Source organism: Mus caroli, unplaced genomic scaffold (genome assembly GCF_978045245.1).
Source record: "Mus caroli unplaced genomic scaffold, Mus_caroli_1 scaffold_5, whole genome shotgun sequence".
Classification (NCBI taxonomy): domain Eukaryota; kingdom Metazoa; phylum Chordata; class Mammalia; order Rodentia; family Muridae; genus Mus; species Mus caroli.
The window spans coordinates 33,457,293-33,481,520 of record NW_028227260.1 but is presented as its reverse complement, the minus strand read 5'-3'; the positions used below and the strand labels follow the sequence as shown (position 1 = coordinate 33,481,520).

Below are 24,228 nucleotides of genomic sequence, written 5' to 3'. Positions count from 1 at the left end.
ATATTTGTAGCCTATAAATATTATTCTAGCTGAAGACTGTGATAGAGCAGAATGTGAGGTTGGGAAGAGCATTCTAATTCCTTTCCCTTCAGAGATGGCTGACTCCTCACAGAACCAACATGTAGAACATGTGGGAAGCAGATGGCTGTGCTGCTGAAATTCCCACTACTGGACTCACTTGTCACTGACGGTGTTTAGCTAAGTTGTTGGGATTCTAATTACAACCTGATCCCAGTCTTAATATATGGTATGTTATTAATGTTTAATAAGAACATTATAATTCTTTTTTTCAGTGATGTAACCTACAAGATCATTTTAGTTTTGTTTCTGTAGTACCTGAAGACCACATTGTATGTACATATGTGTATGGACTCTTGGTTTTCAGAGATTGCTTCTGGATCTCTTTTGCTGTATTCAATAAATTAACAGAAAGGGAATGAACAAAACATGTAATACAGTAAGTGGGAAGATAGGCTTTTATTCTAATTACACGTATTGTGTATTATTAGGTGCCAGAGCTGTGCAGGCTAATGAGTTGTATAAAATGCATCTCTTGCCTTCAAAAAAATATATTCTACATTTCTTCCATTGAACCAGCAAGTAGCACCCTGCTTACTGATCCCTGGCTGATTCCTGATCTAGATTGTTGAGTGTTCCTTAACAGTGCAGCCTAACAAGATTAATCCCAGCATAGTGAAGTGCAGTTTTTGAGATTTTGGTAGGCAGAAGTAATGAGATAAGACTAATAATGCCAACACTGATACAGACACTCAAGAGTGGTGGGAGAACACATTAAAAAGTCTAGAAGAAGTAACACATTCTGGGTACCATCGAGGCATTTAGATTGCTCAGCAAAACGAGAGCCTAACTTTCAATCAGCCTAATAGTTTAAACAGAAGAATGTTCTTTTATGATAGGTGAGAAAATGCTTTTGGAAATGTTGAAGGAATAAATTTATTCAGTGTATTTCTTCCACTTAGAGAGCTGCTTTGGCTTGGCCTCTGAATTTGCAGAGAGCAAAAGGACCTATTGTAGATTAAAGAGAAAAAGGAGGCAAAACCCCTGGCATTCCACAAGGCAGAACAAACTGTTAGGAAGATAGATATACCAATAGCCTTAACAACGGAGTAAATAAAGCCTTTCCTCTTGAAAAAATACATTCATGAAATATTTATCTAATTAAATATTAACAAAGAATTAGTGAAAATACCTGAAACACTTTCTCTTCATAGGACCCTGACACACCCCTTAAAATGTTTAAATCTCAGAATCATATCAGATTGATTCAGGCAGAAAAGAGTACGGGTCTCTGGATGGGTAAGTACTCTAGACAAGACTCTTACATTACCTTTTCTCAATTCATTGATAAGAAGGACCCAAGTTTAACAATTTTGTGATTGAACAGGTTGCCAAATGTCAAACCCCTTCAGTGAGACCTAGCGCTTCCCTAGTCTCTGTATGTATGTGGGAAGAATGAAGAAAATGAAAGCCATTTGCTCTGGATCTAAGGTTGGCATTATGCAAATACTTCTCTGCTTAAGGGCTCCAGTGAGAATAGTACCTTCCACCTGGCATTAGCTCTGAGTGGCTTTGTGAATTCCTTTGGTCTATTATGTTGGTTGGTACTTTGGCTTCTTCGGCACCCAGCACCAGCTGATGCCCTGATCTGAGGCCCAGTTGGACAGGGTTTTGCTCAGTACTGTAGCTGTCTCCAGGGCATTGTTCTTGAGACTTCCAACAGGGCAGATTTGTGTAGTTAGCCCATCTGGACAAGATCTGTAACAAGTAAAGCTCTGTGCAATAAGCTCATCTCCATAGTCCACCCCCACCATCCCCGCCTCCGGGCTGCAGCAGCCTGACACCCCAGCCCCATCAGGGACAGTATCAAAGAGATACTCTCTGCTCCTTTCAAAGGGGTATTGCTTGTGGCTTCTCATCGATTGGCACTACCTGGGCAGAAATAGGAACATAGGGGCTCTCTTCCCTTTTCAATGTAATATCCTCCTATAAACCAATTTTTAACGTTTGATTCTTTGTATGAGAGTGCTCAAATGGCCAATAAAAGTATTTTCTAGATCTGCATATGGTAGTGCACACTTTAATCCTAATACTTGGTATGGTTAGACAGGAGGATTATAAGTCCAAGGCTAGCCTGGGCTGCAAGTGAGTTGTAGGCTAACTTTGGATATACATCAATACCTTTTCTCAAAAAAAAAAAAAAAAAAAAATCTAGGCCAGCTACCTTGATCTTTCCAAAGTACTTTCTTCAAAATCAAGGGAAACAAAAGGATATCTCAATGAATGAGAGAGGTCAGACAAATTCAATATGTAAATAGAGAAAGAAGGCTGGTCTTATCCTTGCACTATAGCATTGGACTTGTTGACTTTGAATTTAGAATTCTATGTAAAATGATGAAGTTAATATGAGGGAGAGATGAAACAGAGATGGAGATGGGAAAAGAGAAGGAGGACAGTTGGAATGGGCAGAGGAGAGCTCTGATTACATACTTAATTTTTTTCTGGGTCCAGAGAAAAGGACTTTAATATTTTAAGATACTATTTGTTTGTGTATTCCAATTGCAGTCCTCACGCTTTAATCTTTCTCATCTTATTTTTGTGTTCTTCATGGTCAGATCACTTCAAAGAACTCAATGTACCAGGCCCTGTGTCTCCATGACTTACAGTGACACAGCAACCCACTCTATTCTGACCTTTCCTGTAGCTTTACTGAATAATCCTATGGAAGAAGAAAGGGAAGCACAAAAGGGTAAAGAAACAACCCAAATTATGGCTCTCTGCCTTCTACGACTATTACCTAAGATAGATAGAACCATTGTTTGTTTCCCTAGAAGCCTAGATAAGGGACCCTATCCATGCCTAGTTTCTCCTTAGTAACTTCAAAGCCTATTCTATTTCAGAACAAGGTTGTATGGCACTGTTATTTTCTTGCCAATAGGAGGTAAAGGAGAAAGAAGGTTCTGCAAAATAAAGAGAGCGGAGAAAAAGGAGAAACAAGAGAGCAGTAGTCTGTCTAAATAGTGTTTCTGTAGTCCACTTCTTAGATTTTAGTATCTTTTATAGCACCCTTCCTAATCATTAAATACAATTCTTAAAGAATAAGCCTCCCCCTCCCTTTTTCCTCCCCAGCAGCATAATAAAACTTGTGGCTGTGCTATTTGACTAGGGACTATAACAAATATGTCTGGAACCAAGAAGCTTACATAGATCTGGAAGGGTACAGAGTCCTGGGTTCTTGCCCCAGTTCTGAAAATGTTATCTTTTCTAGGAGAAGTGAACCTACTCCTGTTGGTCCATATAACATTTCCTAGCCCAATGCAGCCTATGACTACATTGTTGTTAAGAGGTTCAAAACCTGTGTCTTTGTCTTCCTATTGGTAAGGATATCTGACTAGGTCATTGAGGGCAGAATTTGTGGACTGAAAGGACAGTGGAAGGGAAAGCAGTGCCAAGGAAAAGCCAGGCTCTGAATACAAGTAGAAAAGATGCAGATAGCAAAACCAAGAATCCCACAGTCTAGATATTCTTCACAGAGGAGCCCCAGCAATGACAGAAAGTCATTTTGGCTTTAGCCACGTGGACAAACAAAGGGAAATGGCAGAGTAAGCAGTCAATCTGGATGAGGGTATATAAGCCATGTTTGTAAGTACAGCTACTATTGGCACTAGGCAGTCCCCACATAGCTTGGCAACTGGTAATTGAAGTTATGAGTGTGAGGTCAGAAGGAACTGTTCAAGCTCCTGAGAGAGTCTGATGGAAGGGAAAAGCCCACCTGGGTGAAAGCAGGAAGCCAGCAACTGTACACTATAGCCTCCACCCTGTTCACAGTGCCTGGTGGATATCTTCTGACCTTAGCACTTTATAGACAACCCAATAGAAGATATTGAAGACAAGAAAAGTAAAAGGGAAGACAGCCCTGGAGATGGTGTCAATTCTCTTGGCTCGGTCCACATAGAGTTTCCTCATGGTTTCTCCTTCCTTTAGAAGAGGGGTTGGAGGTTGGGGACTATAAATGCTGGAACCTTCCATTGGACCTCCATCCCTTGCTTGTAAGCAGTGTCCTAGGCCATAGCCACGAAAATAGAAGCGGCTCTCTCTTATGATGTCTTCTTCCTATAATTACAAGAGATAAAAGGTGGTATGTATATGTGTGTATATATATATATGATATATATAATATTTATGTATATTAAAAAGCTATATGCTATGGTTTCATTTACAGCCATGCATTGAGTTCCCTTTGAAAATGTGTAGCAACATTTGGAGTCATCTAAAACCCACTGAAGTGCCAACATCTCAACGTCAAATCCTGTGACAGGTAAACAGAACAATAAAACCACCAGACAGTAAGGCTGAGATATTTTGACTTGGTAAATTGATTTTAATTAATTTTAAAAGCTTTAGAAATAGTTTGTGTGTAGATAGTACATTTTAAAGCTAATTTTGAATGAAAGCATGGTGGAGGTACATTTTAAATAAGCAGTAAGCAGCATGATCATTACTACAATAGTTGGCTGACAACTGAGTACCTATGACACAGCTGGGAAGCAGGAAGCAAGGACAGGAAGATAGAAATCAAAGAAATTGAAGGGAGGAGGAGGAGGAAGTGGGAAGAACCATCCACAAGAGCTTTACTTCTGGAAGAAGCCCTCAGCCCCTCTACCCCAGAACTTACTTACTCTATTTTCTCATTTTAGAGCAGATTTGAGAAATAATATCCTTCAAATAGAAGATGATTATATATATTAAAAGTGTTGAATGCTCTGCAGTAAAAGCTTCAGCTAAGAGATTGCCTGAAATGAAATATCCTTTCGTCTGATTTCATCTATCAACTCAAGTGTGCCCAGCACTGAGGAGGTTCCAGAGTCTCTCATCCCCAACACTGGAGAAGTCCAAGGTAAAACAAGAACAGTAAGCCACCCTAGCTACCTGACATAGTTCTTTAACATATAAGAACAAGGAATATATATACGTACACATATATATGACATATGTCATATATATGTATATGCAGAATGAGCACAAAGGTGTTAAACATTTTGTACAATTTAAAGGACACTGTAGGATGTTTATAACAAGGCCTCTGCAGCTACAGAAATCAATGAAAAAGTAGTTGATGAGATACTGGTATGGTTGGTAATAGCAACGCCTTTATTATATCACCCAAAACTGACCTGTTATGAGGACAAGCCTGGCCATCAGTGGCAGACAAACTCAGGCCACAAACCCTTTCCCTGCTGTCTGTTAGTTCATATATATACAGATTCATTCCTATGTTTCCAGTGGCAGGAACCATGCTTGGACCCTAATTGATACTCAGAAGATGTCTGTTGAATAGACAACTGGGCTGATAAGCCACATGCTTCAGGATATGAGGAATGGAGTGGCTTTTTGTTCTTGGATGCCAATATCTTGTTAGGGTCCCAAACTAAAGAGTCTACTCAGAAAAGTATCTTGTTCAGTTATGAAATATTTGGCAGGAAAAACAATTATTATTTGCCCCACTATACAGTGGTTCAATAGCCTTTTGCTTCTATAAATGGAGGAACACTTTTTTAAAATATTCATTATTTTTATTTGAGGTGTATGGGCATTTGACCTTCATGTATGTCTGTGCATCATGTGTGTGTACTGGTGGGGTCCTGGAACTGAAGTTATAGATTGTTGTTAGCAGCTATGTGCATGCTGGGGATTGAACCCAGGTCCTCTGGAATAACAGCCAGCCAGTGCTCTTATCCTCTAAGCCATCTCTGCAGCCTGTGAGGAACACTTTGAACACAGGAAAAAATTAACGTCTACCCACCAGAAAGCTTTGCTATCTTGTTCTTGAAGTATCGGGGTCTTCGTAGAGAATTAGATGTGTATATATCAGAGGCAGTTCACTATCCTGGCTTGTTAATCTTGAAAAGTTACAGTTTGGCAGCCTGAAGGCTCTGCTCATTTATCATTTTGGCCTTTTCTTAGTCAGAGATCTTTATTAATCTCACATGTATTCTATAATTAATATTCACACTCTTGCTACAGGGGAGATTTGCTGGGACCATTGGTATGCAAAATATCTCATAAGGACTTAAAAATGATAGGGCTAAGAAAAGTAAAAGAAATACTTGCTAGCATTGCAGTATAACTGTGCCGCACTGTTCACCTCGCCACCCAGCTACAAAATACAACTACAGAGGTTAGGCATTGAGAAAACATTCTGAGCGAGGAACTTAGATCCAACTGTAATTTCTGTTTTTATAAATCCCATTATTTCCCCTTTTATCCAGTAAATCTAAGGAAATTATGTGGAAATATTTCTCAGGCTAGAAGAAAGTAATTTTATACAGAAGAGAAAATATATCTAATAAAGTAAGCTATTCTTGGTTCTTTTTAGTTTTAATATGTATCTTTTTGGCTTGCGCAGCAAAGATTAGTGCCCTAAAAGAGGCCTAAATTTGGATATTACATACTTAAGACAAACTCTGAATGATGAGGGAGTGTCTATGGCTTGGGGAGGAACAACATGCCATTGAATATCCCTTTGCTCTTTCTATGGCTATTGAAATTGAGTTGAATTTGTTTCTACTTATCTAGGAGCCAAGTGGTGGAAGGCTAGAGAAGGAAGCTGGGAGATAATGCCCAGTGTAAAAGGTGGACTATGAAGACGGAATAGAGTAATAAATATGGAAGTGAGACAGTCAGGGAGAAAAGAAACTGGAGATGGGGGAGAACACTCAATGGAAGATGGAGAGGTGAGCAGGGTTCTGAAAGTAAGGCTCTGAGAGGATTTGCTGGTATTTTGTAAATTTTCTAGTTCTTAAGTTACTGTTTTGATAATAGCAAGGATTCTTGTCTATCCAGTTTGACAGCCTTCACCTTTGGCTGGTGTGCTCAGAGCCAGGGGCTAACCCTGCAGGGATGATGAAAATAAGGGTTTCACCTTTTCCTCTAAATTCCTTAGACCATCAGGGAAGGCAAAGGGCATGTAAAAAAACATCCTCATTTCCTGCACTGCCACAGGAGAAGAGCAAGCACCATGCAGGGGAGACAAGTGGGGGAGGAGGTGGTACTAGGAGCAAGATGAGTAGCACGGTAGTAACTGGAGTAATATTTGTTACTGGGACAGCAACACAAGTGTTTTACGTATGAAAGGGACTCTGGAGTATTTGAAAACCTGTTCTTTCCTAGGAATGTAAAGTTAAAAATCATTAAAAATCAAACTATGAATCGAAGAGTTTGGTACCTGGAGAAAAGTTTCATACAACTAAAGAAGAGGCAGAGATGATTATTTTAGGAAAGGGAGCATCCTGATTTTTTTCATCCCCTAACTATGTACATGTTTTCCTACCCCTTCAATGAGGTAGGAAAATCTTTTTTTTTTTGTCTTTTCTTTTTCTTTCTTTTTTTTTTAAATATTTTTTATTAGGTATTTTCCTCATATACATTTCCAATGCTATCCCAAAAGTAATCTTATAGGCAGGTCTCTGGAAGAATGAGTCTTATTCAAAGATATGTAGTTGAAGATCAGTCCACTAGAGGGCTCACTCTTTGGGAACCATGAAAGAACTAAAGAAAGGAAAACTAGGAATTCAGAAGAATCTGTATGAAATAGGAGCCCCATCTTCCCCAGAAAGGAACCATATCAAGAAATGTGAAGTCATATAGATTGTATGATCATTGGAAGTCATAATAGTGGTGTGCCAGGAGCAACTGAGGTGGGAGTTGAGAGTTAGGAGGAACAAAGCATCCTTGTATTACTATGTCTCAGGCTAAAGTCCGTGTGTGTGTGTGTGTGTGTGTATGTGTGTGTGTGTGTGTGTGTGTGTGTGCACGCGCGTGCGCGCGTATGTTACTGTGGATCAAACGCAAGATTTATACATACCCTTGGCAAGCACTCTACCACTGAGCTAGACCTGCTGCCCCCTAGAGTCAAGATTTTAACAGTGCGTTCAGGTAATTTGTTTTCTGTCCTCCAAAAAGTAATTATGTGCTGTGCATTTTGGGTTTGAAGCCTCTGGATTAGACAGAAAACATGGAATCAAAACTCGAGACACTGTGTCTCTGAAGATTAAGCAACCAGTACCAAGGCTTTCAGCTTTGCTCATAATTGGAACTTGCTTTTCTCAGGGTAGCCTAAGCACCTCTGTTGTCATGACAACTTACCTAGTGCCTATTGTCTGGGCAATTGAGGGAAAACTGCTTCTGTTGTCATGACAACAACTTCCTCTTCTATCTCCCCTTGGTGATCACTCTGTTCTGGAAGAAATGGGGCTAACAAACAAGAGTGAGGAAGACCACCACCTCAAGCCTACCAACTCTGAAGTGCCTGATGTTCAAGACACATTTCACCAATCAGAAGAGGCAAGTAGTGGTCTTTCAAATTCAGTTCAAACATGGGGACCATCTTACAGTGCTCCATTTGAAAGGCACTGGTGTCTGACTCTTAGTTCTTAATAGAGGATGACTTAAAATACCTTCCTTCTGTATGCAAGGAAAACGAAAAACAACTATCATTAATTCTCAAAGCAATAACATTAATGCTAAGCCAATATATGGTTCTAATAGTGGCAAATATATTTTTGTTTGCTTGTTTTGAGACAGGGTCTCTATGTAGTCCTGGATATCCTAGAACTTGATATGTAGACCAGGCTGGCCTTAAACTTACAAAACCTTCAGTCTCTACCTCCCAAATGCTGAGATTATGGGCATGTGCTACCATGCCTAGCCTGGGCTAATATATTTTAAGCGTTTATTGCATGGCATACTCTTAATTTCTCTACTGCCTTATTAAGGGTTAATGTCTCATTGAATAGATAAAGGAAACAGTACCAGAAAAACTAAGTATTTAATTTAACTGTCAACAGCCTGGGACTAGAATCTAGGATTCCCAATTGCCTAGTCCTAGAGTCCTGGGTTGGGTTTGTAGTAGTAATAGGAAGGAAAGACTCCAAAGGAGAAGGAAAGTGGGCTCCACCCCTTTGGTACTCACCATACGCTGACGTCTCTGCCTTCTACGAAGTCTCATAAATTCCTTATGCTGACGAGAGACAAAATTGACTGCAGCATACTCAAGCAAGGCAGCAAATACAAAGAGCAGGCATACAGCCATCCAGATGTCAATTGCCTTTACGTAGGACACCTGCAACATCAATGAACAGAGAAGTTATCCTTTCTGGAGTCCTTCCATGGACTGTCCAGTGGATTTCTAATCCATATCAATTGCCTGTTATTGTTCAGTTTTATCCTGAAACTTCTGTGGTTTTAAAAATTCTGTCATGTTATGTATCTTTATCTGAAGGCTACGCATCATCCTTCATCTTTCTGCAGTCTTCCCCCTCCACTTTCATAAGCCTATCCCCTTACTCTTTATTTCCCTTCTTTGTTATTCTTGCATGCCCGTTTTGCCTTCTCTCTCTTCCTATTTTATTTCTTTTGATTCTTCTCTTTCAGTAAATAAAAATGATCAAATCACATTTGCTTGCCTCTGGGATGCCCTGGGTTTCTCTTAGCCATGGGAGGTGTGTGGAGTCAGTTACTACTCAGAGAGAAGGAGTTTCAGCAGAGGTCACTTAGTTAAAAGGTGATACTAGGACTGGAAAATTTGGAGGTTTGAAATCACTGGCCTTGACATTTGCTTTGGTTCTAGCCTCACTGGCAGACTAGAATCTCCCCCGTTCCTGTTCGGCTGTTGACCCTGTGGAGTTTTCTGCTGCTTTTGCAAGAGTCACTGCTGAGGAATGGAGTACAATGGTAAGCTAAAGCTTCATCTCTCACCTTGGAGAGAACAGGGCAGAATCCTGAGGGAGTGGTACCTAGCCCTTCTCATGACACTTCAGTAATTGCAGGGCTCTCTTGGCACCCACTCACCTGCTTCCTACTGTGTTCCTCTTATTACCTGCCTTTGGGAGCTTTGAAGAGCTTTTTTTCTCCCACTTGCCTGGTAAAGGTTGAACACAAACCTCCTCAGGAAAAAGGCTCAGCTGGATGGGTCTAAGAGGAGGGACAGAACTTCAGTTTATTGAGAACCTTTCAGTTCCTTAACCAGAGGGATTTCCTGTGTAGCTTTGAGCTCACTCCATATAGCTTCATCTCAAGGGTAGGATTTGTGAAAAGTGACTCCCTTTTATCAGCTTCTGTATTATAGAGCACTGAGATTGCTGCAGACTCCAGCTATAGCAAAGGTTGCATTGGATACATTCTCTACTTACTGGCTTTCTCTGTGAGAGTAGAGATTGATAGTGGAGATTGCATCCATGACTTCCTGTGTTACAGGCATAGTGCTTTACCAATAAGCTATATCCCCAACCTCCTATCTTATTGGTTCTTAACTCAAAAGAAAGTGTTCTACCCACACGAGCATTTAGCAGTGTTTATAGGAAATTTTGGCAACACAATTTTAGAGTGGTCATAGCTACTGGCATCTAATGGGTAAAAGACAAGGGTGCTATAAAGCATTATAAAGCACATACCATTCCTCCCTCCAAACACACACACACATTTGCTCTAACTGACATGTGAAAGTTGGCAAACCCTGCTTTACTTCTGGGCAATTCCACTGAAAGAGTAGGAATGGGTTATGCAGATTAGGAATTCCTTGGTGCAGTCTCCTATTCAATACCTATGAAGAAGGTATCCTATTTAACTGTCTATCTCCCAGACCCACTGGGCTTTCAAGGACTTCAGATACAGGAAGGGATCCCTGATGTTAATCTGAACTTGACCACTGTTTATCTCTATAGGGGGGTTTGGAATAACTTACAGGTTTCCTAGCAAATGAAAAATTAGTAGGGGAAATATCATCTACTAGACTCCTAGATCTAATACTCACTCTTTTTTAACTCTGACACCTGATAATTATAAAAAACATTTATTATGTAATTATTATGTGCCAAACACTGTGCTTGCATATCGATACATTAATTTATTTTTCACAGTAACCTCATGGAAAGGGGTAGCATTCTTAGTCTCATACTACAGGCAAGCAACTGAGAGACAGTTTACCCAAGGTCATACTATTAGGAAATAATGAGGCTAGGATTTCAACCTAAGTCTGCCTGACCTACGCTACACTTAGTCTCCCCTATAGCAATTTCATAAACCATCAATATCCACATTATACATTGCCTGAGTCTCCAGTGAAGAAGTCTTATATGGAACAAGGAATGAGAGGTTTTTATCTGAGGGCCAGGTTCCCAACAAATCAGAATAAGAGGGAATATTAGAGGCAAGATTCATTATTCTTTCATGACCAAGTACAGTACATAGTATGTGCTCAATAAATATTCGTTGAATGAAAAAAGTGGCCTCACTGCCTGATTTGCTCAGAGCCTTGCTGACCATAAGGACTTTGAGGTGACCTTTAAATTCCCTACATGAATACACGATGCAGGGAGAACTGTTCTTAGTCCCATCAGCACAAATTTTTCTGCATAGTCAAAACATAAACAGGCCCCAGATGATCAGAGTCTACTGTCTTTAATTGCTATTATATTTGCAACCTCAAAATATTCTCCTTCCCCCCAAATAAATACTATATTTAGAGCACTTTGTAATAGCACCTTATTTGTTATAGAAAGAGGACAGAATTCAGTTCCAAACTCTACTGTTTCTTTGGTTCTTTCTGGTCATCATTCACCTTGAGAAGGTCACTTAACCTACAATCTGCATTTTTACCTGTACTATGAAAGAATAGGACTATCTGTGATAATGCTCCTTTGCATGCTTGTGTTTCCCAAAGAGAACTAAGTAAGGCAGAGTTTCTAGTCAATCCGTAGCGTTCATGTTGTTATGCTGTTCTGGAGAAGAGGAAATGTTGAGTGGCAGCTATTGCCATTGGCAGTTAAAAGCCAAATGCAAGGTATAGAGGAGCATAGCAGAGCATGCAATGAGTGGGAAATAGGGGGCTTGATGTCAGGCAGGTTCTTTTTGTATATCTCTTCACCTTAGGCAAAGAGGCCCTGGATCCAGAGCTCTGAGTTGTCATGGTGAGGACTGTGGTGATGCCAAGGCCTACACGAGCAGGGGCTGCATCCATGTTGATCCAGAAGGAGACCCAGGACAGGATGACGATGAGTAGGCTGGGGATGTACATTTGAATGAGATAGTAGCCCATCTGCCGCTCCAGGTGAAACTTTACCTCAATGCAAGTGAATTTTCCTGAGAAAAGAAACGAAGTATTTGGCTCTGAGTCTCCATACTGCAGCTTAGCCTGAGGGAGTGTAGGTCAGGAATAGGGCAGCCCTGCTGAACCAACCTCTGGGATGCTCAGCTGGCCCCAGATAGTGCCAGATTTCAAACTGTGAAAGCTCTCAACTCAGCCCTAAAGATTGCCTACTTGCTCCCAGAATTTTTACTTCCAGAATAAGATTTTTCATGTAACAATTACAAAAAGAGGACAAAGAGTAAGAAGGCCCCAGAATCAAATTCTCTGAGGTTGAATCTCAGGTTTTCACTTAATAGCTATGTGATCTTAACTAAGTCACCCAAAGCTTTTGTTTGTTTGTTATGCCTTTTGTTTTTGAGACAAGGTCTTTTTATGTGGTCCAGGGTGACATCAAATTTGGAATTCTCTTCTGAGCCACCACGCAAGTTTTTTGCACTAGTTACTAGCTTAGAAACAGACTGACTAACAATAGCAACTCCATCATTGAGCTGTTAGAAAAGTTAAATGAAATGCAGTGGTTCAGGTGCTCAGCACAGTAACTATTTCAGTTGTTAAAGCGTTGTTAAGAAAGAATTAGTTTGGACTTCATTTATATTATACCATTCTTCCTTGCACTTGCTCATATCCCAGAATCCCAGCTAGAATAAACTCTGTGTCTTAAGCAGGTGAGAACAACCATCTAGCATACAACTGGAAAAGATTCGCAACAGAGATCATCTGCTCTGGATCCTGGAAAGCAGGTTCCCATAGACCAGTGGTTCTCAACTGGTGGGTCGAGACCACTTTGGAGGTGTAATGACTCTTTTGCAAGAATCACCTAAGACCATCAGAAAACACAAATATTTAGATTATAATTCATAGCAGTAGCAAAATTACAGCTATGAAGTAGCAATGAAAATAATGTTTTGGTTGGGGGTCACCACATCTCGAGGAACTGTATTTTTAGGTTCACCGCAGTAGGAAGGTTGAGAGCCACTGTCACACAGTATCAGGAATCACTATTGTATTCTGCCATAAAGCAATGCATTGGTTCTAGGCACACATCTCAGTGCTCTTCTTTTCCCCATACCAGCTCCCTTTACTTTATCCTGATTCCCATGGCTCAGAAGCCAAGAAAACAGTAATTTACAGCTTCTTTTAAAACCAGAGGCGTTTGATAACACAAGAGGAAAAGGAGACAATTTGTATAGCTATCTCTAAGTATCCACTGGGAGATGGCTTTCAAGATTCCCCTTACAGATACCAAATCTGTGGATGCTCAAATCCCTTATACAAAGTGGCACCATATTTGTATTTAAAATATGCATACCCTTCCATATACTTTAAATTAGGTCTATATCATTCATTTAAACTGTTTGTTTGTTTGTTTGTTTGTTTAGTGTGTGTGTGTGTGTGTGTGTGTGTGTGTGTACACGTACGTACATTAGAGGACAACTTCAGTAGTTAGTTCTTGACTTCCACAATGTGGGTCTCAGGAACTGAACTCAATTCATTTACCCACTAAGCCATCTTGTCAGCTCTATGATATAACATAATAATGATATGGAAAAAGTCTGTACATATTCAGCACAGATGAAATTTATGATTAATACATATCTTTGCTTTGTTCTTTTTTTATTAGATATTTTCTTTATTTACATTTTAGATGCTATCCCCTTTCCTAGTTTCCCCTCTGAAAATCCCCTATCCACTTCCCCCTCCCCCTACTTACCAACCCTACCCACTCCCACTTCCTGGCCTTGGCATTCTCCTACACTGGGGCATAGAACCTTCATAGGACCAAGGGCTTCTCCTCCCATTGATGACTGTCTAGGCCATCCTCAGCTACATATGCAGCTAGAGGCAGGAGTCCCTCCATGTGTGTTTTCTTTGGTTGGTGGTTTAGTCCCAGGGAGTTCTGGGGTTACTGGTTAGTTCATATTGTTTTTCTTCCTAGGGGGCTACAAATCCCTTCAGCTCCTTGGGTTCTTTCTCTAGCTCCTCCATTGAGGGCCCTGTGTGTTCTATCCTGTAGATGACTGTGAGCATCCACTTCTGTATTTGTCAGGCACTGGCAGAGCCTCTCAGGAGACAGCTATATCAGGCTCCTGTTACCATAATATAGTCATACTCTGTACATAACACTGAATCTTATCCTTTTTTTCTATTTGTACTTTCCCATGAAGCTATAAGAACTGTAAAAATATCGTGTTCATGACTGTATATTATTTTACCAAGTAGATACACTGTCTTAACTTCTACCATGTGGGTGAATTTTTAGAACAATTCCAAGTTTTGTTTGCAATAATGGGAGAAATGTAACTAAACCCAATGAATATTTTGTAATATTTTCTTAAAATATATTCTAAGGAGTGGAAGTCCTGTATAAATAAACAGGAAAAAAAATAGCTTCCTAAGTACTATTTTTCAAAATACAGTGTTTCCTGAACTACCTACACACACCATAAGTCTCATGATACTTGTTAGCCATGCAAATTTCTAGGTATTTCCTCTAGTATATGTAATCAGAATCCCCGAGAGTTACAGCTTAGGAATCAATATTTTTAAAAGACTCCCTAGGGGAATGAATATATTGAGTACAAAAAGCTTGGAAACAATTCATCTACATTCAAATTACCATCCCCCCTCCCAAGTCTCTATCAATTTCTACTCCCAGCTGCAGTTTCTAAGTTCAAGGAACTGTTCCCCCCTCACTCCCACACAACTAAGTTGCTAAAGAAAATGAAGACCCAGCAACTCTTGGGAAAGCTGAAGTAATGAGCTGTCCAGTTTGGAAAAACAGTTCCTCTCCACTTCCCTTGCTCTACATGCAGAATAAGAATGTGTCCTGATGTTCAGGAGAGCTAAACAGTGGAGATGACTGTGGGAAGCATGCATGCTCAACTACCTTTTCCCTCAGGCCTGTTTCTTCTATTTGAGCATAACTATTGACAACTCCTAAATGTAGATTTCCTGACTTTTCACACAGAAATGACCCTAGGAAAAATAAGACATTTTGGCTGTTCATTGTCACAGAGCCCTTTAATCTGCAGTATCTGAGAGACATACAAACATGGATTGTAATTCTGAATCAATTAGCTGTGTGACAACTAATTCAAACTCTCACCTCTCTCTGTTAACTTTTTTTTTAAGATTTATTTTTACAGTTATGTGTTTTTTCGTGTTTCTGTGAGTATGAGCATGTCTCAGTGCATGTGTTGAGGTCAGGGGACAGCTTGTAGGAGTCAGTTATCTCCTTTCATCGGGTATGTTCTGGGGATTAAATACAGGTTGTCAGTTTTACCTACTGAGCCATCCCTATAGACTTTCTGTGTTCTTTCTTTGAAAATGGTGTTGATAGCGTCCTCCCTGATGAAATAAGGTTTAGGAAACATATCTCAACTGTTGAGATTCTAGTAGAACATGGTTGCCTTATCCTGTTGTCTCTTACCTTGAGACCTTCTAGTACCTCACAGATAATAAAGACTTGCCTGATTCTTACCTGTATTGTAGTGCTTGGTACAATAACCTAGATCCTTCTCATCCCGCAAGATAAATTGCGGTAGAGTCAACCCCTCAGCCACTTGGACAGCAGGAGCATCTTCTAGCCACTCAAACATGAGGTCATTCATGGTGTATCCAACTGCAAGTGACAGAGACATCAAAAAAGTTTCAGAGTGTTTGTTTGGGGTGAAGATAGAGGTGGAGTTAAGGTTAGCAAGGATATGGAGTTGAGTGACAAGATTTGGGGTTTAGAAATGACATACTCAGCTTGGAAAAGGAAATGATTCTGAAGAGGGAATTTCCTCAGTTGTCTCATGGGCCTGTACTAAATGAGCAAGTCAGAAAGATCCAGACTCCTCTACTAACGTGGATCTCAAGCTTGGGAAATGCTTACAGAGAAATTACTCTGGCAGACTTGGAATGTAGGCCAAGAAGGTTGGAAAGATGTCAAGGACCCCAGCTGGGAACCTCCTGCCACATCTTAAGCCCAGAGGAGTGAGCATGTGTACCAACCACATGTCCTAAGCTGAGCCTTAGAGCCAGGGCTTCTGCCACTTTTCCTCAGGGAAGAGAGAACTATTTCTGTCCTTCCAGTCATGCATGGGAGAATGTGCATACCACAGACTCCTAGCCAGGGACTTGAATCGGAAAATATTGAGAGTTGATAGCTGAACATGCCAAGTTGCTCACAGATTGCTTGCAGTTCATGAAGGCTTGTGTCCCAGACATGACCATATTCTCATGTGTAAGAGGAGACTGATGTTTACAGAATGTAGTATAAATCCTACTGTAGTTGTGTGACTTCAGGTGAGTCATCTACTCTTCTGTAAAGTGAGGCTAGTAGAGCTTGTCCCAACTAAGTTTGTAAAGTTGTTGTGAGGGATAATGGGATCCTGCTTGTGAATATGGTGTATCAATTCTAGAGGGCAGACCAAAGAGCACTTTCTTGGCACCTCTGTTCCCATGTAGTAGAAACAGCACTACAAGTTTTCTTCTCTGAGGAATATCTCCTGTCCTGATCTTATAGTTTTTTTACCTCTTGAGCCAGGTAAAGAAGCACATTTGTATACATGGCTGGGAGGTATTTTGTTCCTCAGCCCTATGGAATGGTCAGTCCAGCAAGTAATGTGGGAACACAAAACCCAGTCTGGGCTGGGTGTCAAGGAGCCTTGGCTTCTATTCTCATCCACAACAAGAACTGATTGTGTGTACTTGGGAAAATGTCTAAAATATCATTAACTAGCTGTTACTCCAGGCCTTGCCTTGTGATTCACTAGAAACACTTACAGCTTTCCAGCTGCATTGTGCAGGTCTGTATGTCCATTGGGAAGTTCTTGAGGTCCATTGGGCAGGACAAAATGAGGGTCAATCTGGTGGGAACAGTAAAAAAGTAATGGCATCAGTTTGCTGGGTTCCAGCACTGTACAGCATGGACCATCTTCCCACCCTTCTACCTCCATCTGGCTTCTTCCTCTTGATACAGAATCTCCTTGCTATACACTAGGTGCACCTGATGCTGTAGAGAACATTCCCATTCTTGAAGATGCGCAGTAACTTGTTGTCTGTGGTCACCTCATGGAAGTTGGCCCCTTTCTCATTGGCAAAGAAGAGGTCTGGCTTCCAGATAGAGTCGAGCATGGATGGGTCTAGGTCCAGAGAGTCATCTGGATATTCTCGGTAGGCCAGACGTGGGTCATTCCACTGCTGCCGCAAGAAGACATTTACCCGGTAGTCCTGGAAGGGTGGAGAGGAGGGCCTATCAGATTCAGTGCTTTTCCCAGGGTTCCAATAAAGCTAACATGAGCAGAAAGGCCATGAGCAGGAAATGCTGGAGATGCATCTTGAGGGCCAATAGGCATTTTCCAGTGGAGAAAGTCCAGTTGGCGCAAATATGGCAAAGATGGGAAGGGATATTTATTTATTCATATCTTACCTACTATGTGCCAGACTCACTGATAAGAGCTTATTGTTTACTTTTGGTAGGACAGGAGGTTGAACCTAGGTTCTTGAGCATGCTGGGCAAATACTCTATCACTGAGCCACATCCTCATCTCCAAGTGCTTTCCTCGTACACACCGTTTTATTTAAACCTTGCATCAATCTTGTATGGAGAATGGTTTCATGTTCTACCCTTTACGTATGAATAACAAGGTCCTGGGAAGGTTGATGTCCACCTGCTTAATACAGATAGTAGGTGCTAGAGGTGCAATTTGAACTCAGGTCTTTCTAATTCAAAAGCCTGTGCCCTGCCTTGGGTTTCTTCACATATTTGATGACCATTTTTTAGGCTAGTTTGCATTTAGCTAGGGAAACTCTGGACTAAGAATAGCCTCTCAGTCATCAACTCAAATGTCCCATGGCTAAAGCTATGATCACAAAGCAAGAAAAGGGCAGCAGAAAGGAAATTCTTGCAATGTGGTGGCACACTGGAATGGAAGTGGGGAATAGGAAGACCCCTTACCATGGTGGTCTCAGTGACGGAGCCAAAACTGTTGATGAAGATGTTGCAGGTCACATTCACAGGTGGACCTAAGGGTAGCAAAGCATAGCCCGTTGGCAGGGCCTTCCAGAAATCTCAGTGTAGTTTCCTTAAGTCCCTCTCTGAGCTTCAGATCAGGCCACTCTGGAGCAAAGACTGATAGCTACACAGACCCACAGGCAAGGGGGTAGAGGCTTGTTTTGAGCTCTGAGCTCTAGCCTTAGACTTCCAGCCTCTTTTCTTAAGGGCAGCGAACAAGTTCTGCCTAAGGAATGTGCCACCCGAAACAGTAAGCATGGAGGGGACTAAGTACGTGGACCTCTCTTACCTTTGAAATTGGGCCTAATCCTAGCATCATATCCAGATGTTCGTCCCATAAGCTTGTCCAAGAAATCAGAGGGGGACATAGGCTGGGATCCTTTAAGCCCAGATTTGACATCCTCTTTTGCCAAAGCCACACTGGATGGGAGAAGAAAAGAAGTTTGAGGATGGTTGCACAGCTTGTGCTTTCCTGCCCTCATCCCCCTTGGGTGGATTTGCCCAGCACACAGGAAGATAAGCGAGAATGATTCTCTGCTGTAGTAAATGAGAAGAGCCAAGCAGTTACGAGCTTACATGGCTGCCCAACAATAGTTCTGGGAAGTGGCTTTCACATAGGCTAAGTCTTTTTACTCTTAATTCTCACTACATGATATTAAGGCTGTTGCCTCCATTTTCCAGGCAAGAAAACAGGCTTAAGAGGTATAGAAACAGAGGGGGAGTGGATGGGGGGGGGGGTGAGAAGGAAGGCCAGGGAGGAATGGAGGGAGGGAAACTGCAGTCAGGATGTAAAGTAAGTAAGTTAGTTTACTAATTAATTTTTTTAAAGGTAGTTACTTGCCCAAAGTCTCAGAACTTCTGAGTAACACAGTCAGGAATCAGTCACTGGACTAAAGACCTACTTAGTGTTCTATTCCTGAAGACACTTTGAAAGCATTCAAAGAAGAATGACATCTCACCCAGTGTGTTAATATGGCCTAGCCAAGGATAGAAGGAGTTTTAGAACAAGCAGCTTCTCTGAGACCTGATATCAGTTGCTTGGGCTTCCTGTAACATTTCCAGGAATTAGGACCCAGCTTCTTTGGGAGTAGGTCTGATTTGTGCCTGCCTGCCTTTTTCTCCCCCTCTCTCCCTCTCTCCCTCTCCCCCCTCTTTCTTTCTTTCTTTCTTTCTTTCTTTCTTTCTTTCTTTCTTTCTTTCTTTCTTTCTTTCTTCCTTCCTTCCTTCCTTCCTTCCTTCCTTCCTTCCTTCCTTCCTTCCTTCCTTTCTTCCTTTCTTTTTCTTTCTTTCTTTCTTTCTTTCTTTCTTTCTTTCTTTCTTTCTTTCTTTCTTTCTTTCTTTCTTCTTGGCATAGCAAGAAGGTGTGTTTAAGTGTAGTGTCATGGCCATTACAGGCAGGTGAATTCAACTATGGTAATAACCCGGGATAAATAGCCATGGGAGAATTTCCCAATAGAGTGATCATACTGAAGTAAACTCCCATCTTTCTCTACCTAAGATCTCGATTTGGGGGGAGATGTGAGTATGTTTTGGCCTGGCATCGAATCTAGCCTCTTTTCTTTTGCCAGTCTTCCTCCTAAGAACTGAGGAGATGAATCAGTGGATAAAATACTCACTGTGCAAGCATGAGGAACATTGTTCAGATCCTCAGCACCCAGATAAAACTCTGGTAGACATGTAACAACACACATGTAATCCTATCTCTGGGGAGCCTAGCTTTCTTGTAACAGTTAGACTCGATGAAACTGGCTAGATATAGGTTCAGCAAATGCCCCTACCTCAATATGTAAGATAAAGAATGGTCAAAGAAGACACTTGATATCAACCTTAGTCCTTTACACATATATGCACAACATGCATGTCACTGTACACCCACATGTATTTGTGCCTACACATATATAAACATGTATGCATACATACACTTAAATTTCCCCAGTAATTCTGTGTTCTAGTCAGTGACTGATGGAATCATTAAAGGAGCAGAGGTACCGCATTAAATGTTTCACAGGCGTTATCTAGGTTAGTTCTCATGTCAGTCGTCCCTGATTATCTCTGTTAAAATTGGTTCTTTGTATCCAGGAGACACTGTTCCTAGGACCCCTCTATGGATAATATATAAAGTGGTATAGTCTTTGCATATGACCTGTGTACATCTTCCTGTATACTAGTAAATCATCTCTGGGTTCTAATACCTAATGCACTTTAAATGTTATACAAGTAGCTGTTTAGGGAATAAAGACAAAGAAAATCCAAATATGGCCAGCACAAGTGCTAATAAATATTTTGAGTCTGGGATGTTTGAATTTGAAGATGTGGACAACTGATGAGTATGAAGACCTAACGGTACATAGATTATGAGACTGGGGATTTGTAAGGTGTAGGTGAAATGACTTCTCTAAGGGCCTATAGCTAGTGGTAAAGCCAGAATTCAGAACCAGAGCCAATAACTTCAAGACTTAATGTATCTATCCCAGTACTTGTTACAAGACAAGCAACCCAGGATGTTCTATTAAAGAACCAGAGTGAGGAAAGGCCAAGACCTGTCACACTGACTTCTTAGAGTTAGATCTTAGATTCTGAAAGCAGGAGGAATCCCTTGCCCTGGGGACAGAGGCCACCCTGCCCACTGGCAGGAGTAGCCAGAGCAGGTGGCTTAAGTATATACTATGGAAATCCAAGGAGGTCGGTGGGGAAGGCAGCCGTCTGTAGCTTCACCACAGGATATCCACACCAGCCAGGTGCTGCTGCTGCTGCTGCTGCTGCTGCTGCTGTTGGCCATCTGCCACCTGCCTGCTGGGAGGCCACATGGCCCTGCATACAGAGCAAGCAGACCTCTACTGTGCTCAGCCTCACTCAGGTCACCTCTCCTCTGGTCCCTGTCCTAGGACTCTAAGATAGGCTGGGAATCTTCTGTCTTCAGTCCCGAAGCCTGTTTTGGTTACCAGAGTCTGAGATTATCTTGTCTAAGGAACTAAGACTAAGAATGACTTTGTGAAACCATTCTATCCACCCTTTAGTTCCTGGAAAGTTCCTAACACTCATAGGACCTAGAAGGGTCAAGAACTGACAGTCCCCATACAAAGTCCTGGGGTGGTATGAGGAGAGAATTTTGATTAAGCTGTGGGCTACTTGGTCAACCTGTAGCAGGTCACTCACTACCCTTCTCTATGATCCAGTTTCCATATATACAACAAATAGCTTGAAGCTAGGATTCTCTAAGAGCCTATCTTGCTCTAATGACATCCACTTGTTCTTGGATCTTGAGGCAGCCTCCCCTCAACAAAGGTCAGCAAAGCCCAACCCAGTGTCCCCTTTATGTTTGTATCCTGTCAGCTCCCTCTATGCTGCCAGTCCACTTTTAGCTGTTTTTTCTTTCTAAGCACACTGTCCCACTGTGCACCCCTTCCTGCCTGCCATCATGTGTCTGCAAGCAATGGGGCTGAAAGTACCTCAGAAGCCAGATGCTCTGGGACACGCCTTGTGTTAAGAGGGAGGAGACATGGCTCTGGCATTCACTCTTTTCACTTTGTGAGGTGTTCCTTTGAAGACCACTGTAGCTGAGCCATAGCTATCTTGTCTATTCAGCATATCCTGTCAACCTAGACCAGCTCTTGTTAAAATGCAAAAAGAGCAAATAAATGGTCAGGGGACATTCAAAAGGAACCCCAAGAATTCTTTCCCTGCAAAGCCAGGAAATAACTGCTACCTAGTGCCTCTCAAAAGGGCAGTGAGCAGCCATGTGTAAAAGGGCAGGGTAACTGCAGAAAGCTAAGGTTCAGGCATCCCAGCTCCAACATGCTGTGGTCCCGTGGCAATCCTGTACCACCTGCAGCCTATTTGGCAGGCATCTGGTAGATGTTTCTGTCATTTTTAGAGGTCCAGGTGATATGGAGATAAGGTTCAGTTACAGGATGAATGACATCCGTTTTAGGGCTCAGCTACCTAGCCCCTACCCAGACCCATGCAATTCACCCATACAGATGCTCCTATACCCTCAATGGGGCTGCACCACTGTACTGGACAGCTCCTGGTCCTGACTGAGGAGGGTGTGTCCTCCCCTGATGCCCTCCAGACAAGGTTTGTTTTTTCAAACTTAGAAGAAACTGTGGGAGCTGCCCAATCTGTTACCACCAGCCCCCAGTTAGTGTTTGCATGCTCCTCCTCCTCACCCCACTGAACTCACCTGAGGAGGACCTTCCCTGGCAAGGTCCAGAGAAGAAGGAAGAGGCTTGCTGGAACAAGAGTTGTCATTCTGCAGGGACCTTGGAGTCCTTTCTCAGCTTGGCTGCCAAGGTGAGAGCAGGTATCCTGTCGGAAAGCCAGTAGTATAGAGCCCCTCTCTCCAACTTGGACTGGAATAAAGAGCCTGTGTGGCTGGGCTAGGAGTTGAGCGCTCTTTCCACTCCTGCTTCTTTTCTGCTCTGTCCTTAGCAGTCAGGGTCTAGAACTATTCCCCTGAATAGATCTGAACCTGACACAGATAACCCTACCAGCTCCGGCTTGAGCTTGTCTTAGACTGAGAAGGGCCTCAGCCTGCCGGTCAGGGAACCAGAAAAGATTCTCTTTGGGTAGCAATCACTCTCCAAACCCTGGAGAGTCTTGGAGGGGAGGGAGGAAGGAGACCGGTAGAAAGATGTTTCTCTCCCTCCCACATCCCCCTAGATGCACCCTTTGAAAGCAGCAATTTAAAGGCACAGTCGCCAGTAGCTGGAGTGGGGTTCCCAGCTTGTGTGAGTACTAGGGAGGAGCCTGGGCTGCTGAGCTGCCACTTGGGGAGAGCCTGAGGTGTTAGGTCCGGCCTCCAACTCTAACAGGAGGAATGCTAGCTCATGTGTAGTCAGTAGTCAGCCTTGTTACTCCTGTACCCAGCATCTTTCTTTTTAGCCTGGAGTCAAAGTGGAGCCCTAGAGTTAAAGACTTAATGCTTTTTCTAAGGGAATAAAGACCTCAGAAGGCCATGGGGCAGCCACAGGGTATCCTGAAGATGAAACAGGTCAGAGGTGTGGAGTCTGACTCTAGGGGCTGCTTTTCTGTACCCTCTGGATGGAGGCCTGGGGGATGACAGCCTACAGTCTGTCCTTCTCTTTACCTGCCCAGCTCTATGGTTCTCCTATTCCCTTCAACCTGTAATGTGTGCATTCTCTTCCCTCCTTGGTTCCCCTCAGTCGGGTATTCTTTGTGGAGTCCTGTGACCTCTCAAAAATCCTTCCTCCTCAGTGTCTGTTCCCCAGGGCTGCTTGCGGGAAGGGACAACTATCCTGGGTGCTCAGCTGGGCCATCGGCTTTATCAGCTTTAGAGGAATCACAGGTGGGCAGTGAGATTGGGGGCAGGACGCAGGACCGAATGTGACCCTTCCTCCCTTGTTTTCTGCACGTTTGTCTATGGCATCCTGATGCTTAAGCAGCTCCACTTTCTCCCTTCTGCCTGCTTGCCCAATCTTCCCTTATGCATCATCTAAGGAAGCACCAGGACTTGCCCGAGTACCCGTCCCTACCTGCTTTCCTCTCTTCTCTTCCTCCTCCTCCTCACTGAAGTTTCCATCATCCACCTTTTCCATGTCAGTCTTACCCTGTTCCTTCTCTGTGTCTCCCTTCCCACGTCTGTCTCCCTCCTTTCTTCCCCCTTTTCATTGTTTTCTTTCTCTAGCTTTCCTGTATCTTAAATCTTTCACACTCTCCTCCTAAATTATAGCAGTGAGGAACCAAGGGCTTTCTTTTCTTCAGTGGAAACTCTCCTACCAGCTCTGCAGAGTTGGCGTGTGTGCTAGGGGAAAGGATCAGTACCGTTGTACACTGGTTAATTTGTTGTCTGGCTGGCCGTAGCCTGTCCAACGTAATCAGAAAGAGGTTGGGGAAGATTGGATGCTTTTACTCAAAGGTTCTTATTGGCTATATAGAGGGATTAATAACAAGGCATCCATGTGGAGAACTTGCTCAGCATCCCCCTCCCTTTTTTGCTATGTTACTAAAGAAGGAGAATTTTCAAATTACAGATGAAAGCCAAAGAAGAGAATTTTCAAGAATAAATGCTAAAATATTGATGAGTAAGCTCAGTCTTTGGAAT

At 42.2% G+C, this 24,228-nt stretch overlaps 2 protein-coding genes across 2 annotated transcripts in view; one reads left to right on the top strand and one right to left on the bottom strand.

The window, feature by feature from the left end:
• Positions 1–24,228, top strand: part of LOC115030101 (ADP-ribosylation factor-like protein 4C) — a 57,655-nt gene that overhangs the window by 11,520 nt on the left and 21,907 nt on the right. The window contains exons 4-6 of the mRNA XM_085838012.1: positions 2,634–2,767; positions 4,241–4,336; positions 4,716–4,915. The gene's annotated coding sequence lies outside the window, so the exon portion shown is untranslated. The remainder of the gene's footprint in view (positions 1–2,633; positions 2,768–4,240; positions 4,337–4,715; positions 4,916–24,228) is intronic.
• LOC110286743 (glycine receptor subunit alpha-4) lies at positions 3,817–22,482 on the bottom strand. Its single transcript, XM_021153318.3, has 9 exons — positions 22,348–22,482; positions 18,454–18,584; positions 18,108–18,175; positions 17,157–17,380; positions 16,934–17,016; positions 15,645–15,785; positions 11,942–12,156; positions 8,990–9,139; positions 3,817–4,131 (listed from the first exon to the last, which is right to left on the bottom strand). The coding sequence occupies exons 1-9, from the start codon at positions 22,413–22,415 to the stop codon at positions 3,841–3,843; spliced, it is 1,371 nt and encodes a 456-aa protein (XP_021008977.1). The 5' UTR covers positions 22,416–22,482; the 3' UTR covers positions 3,817–3,840.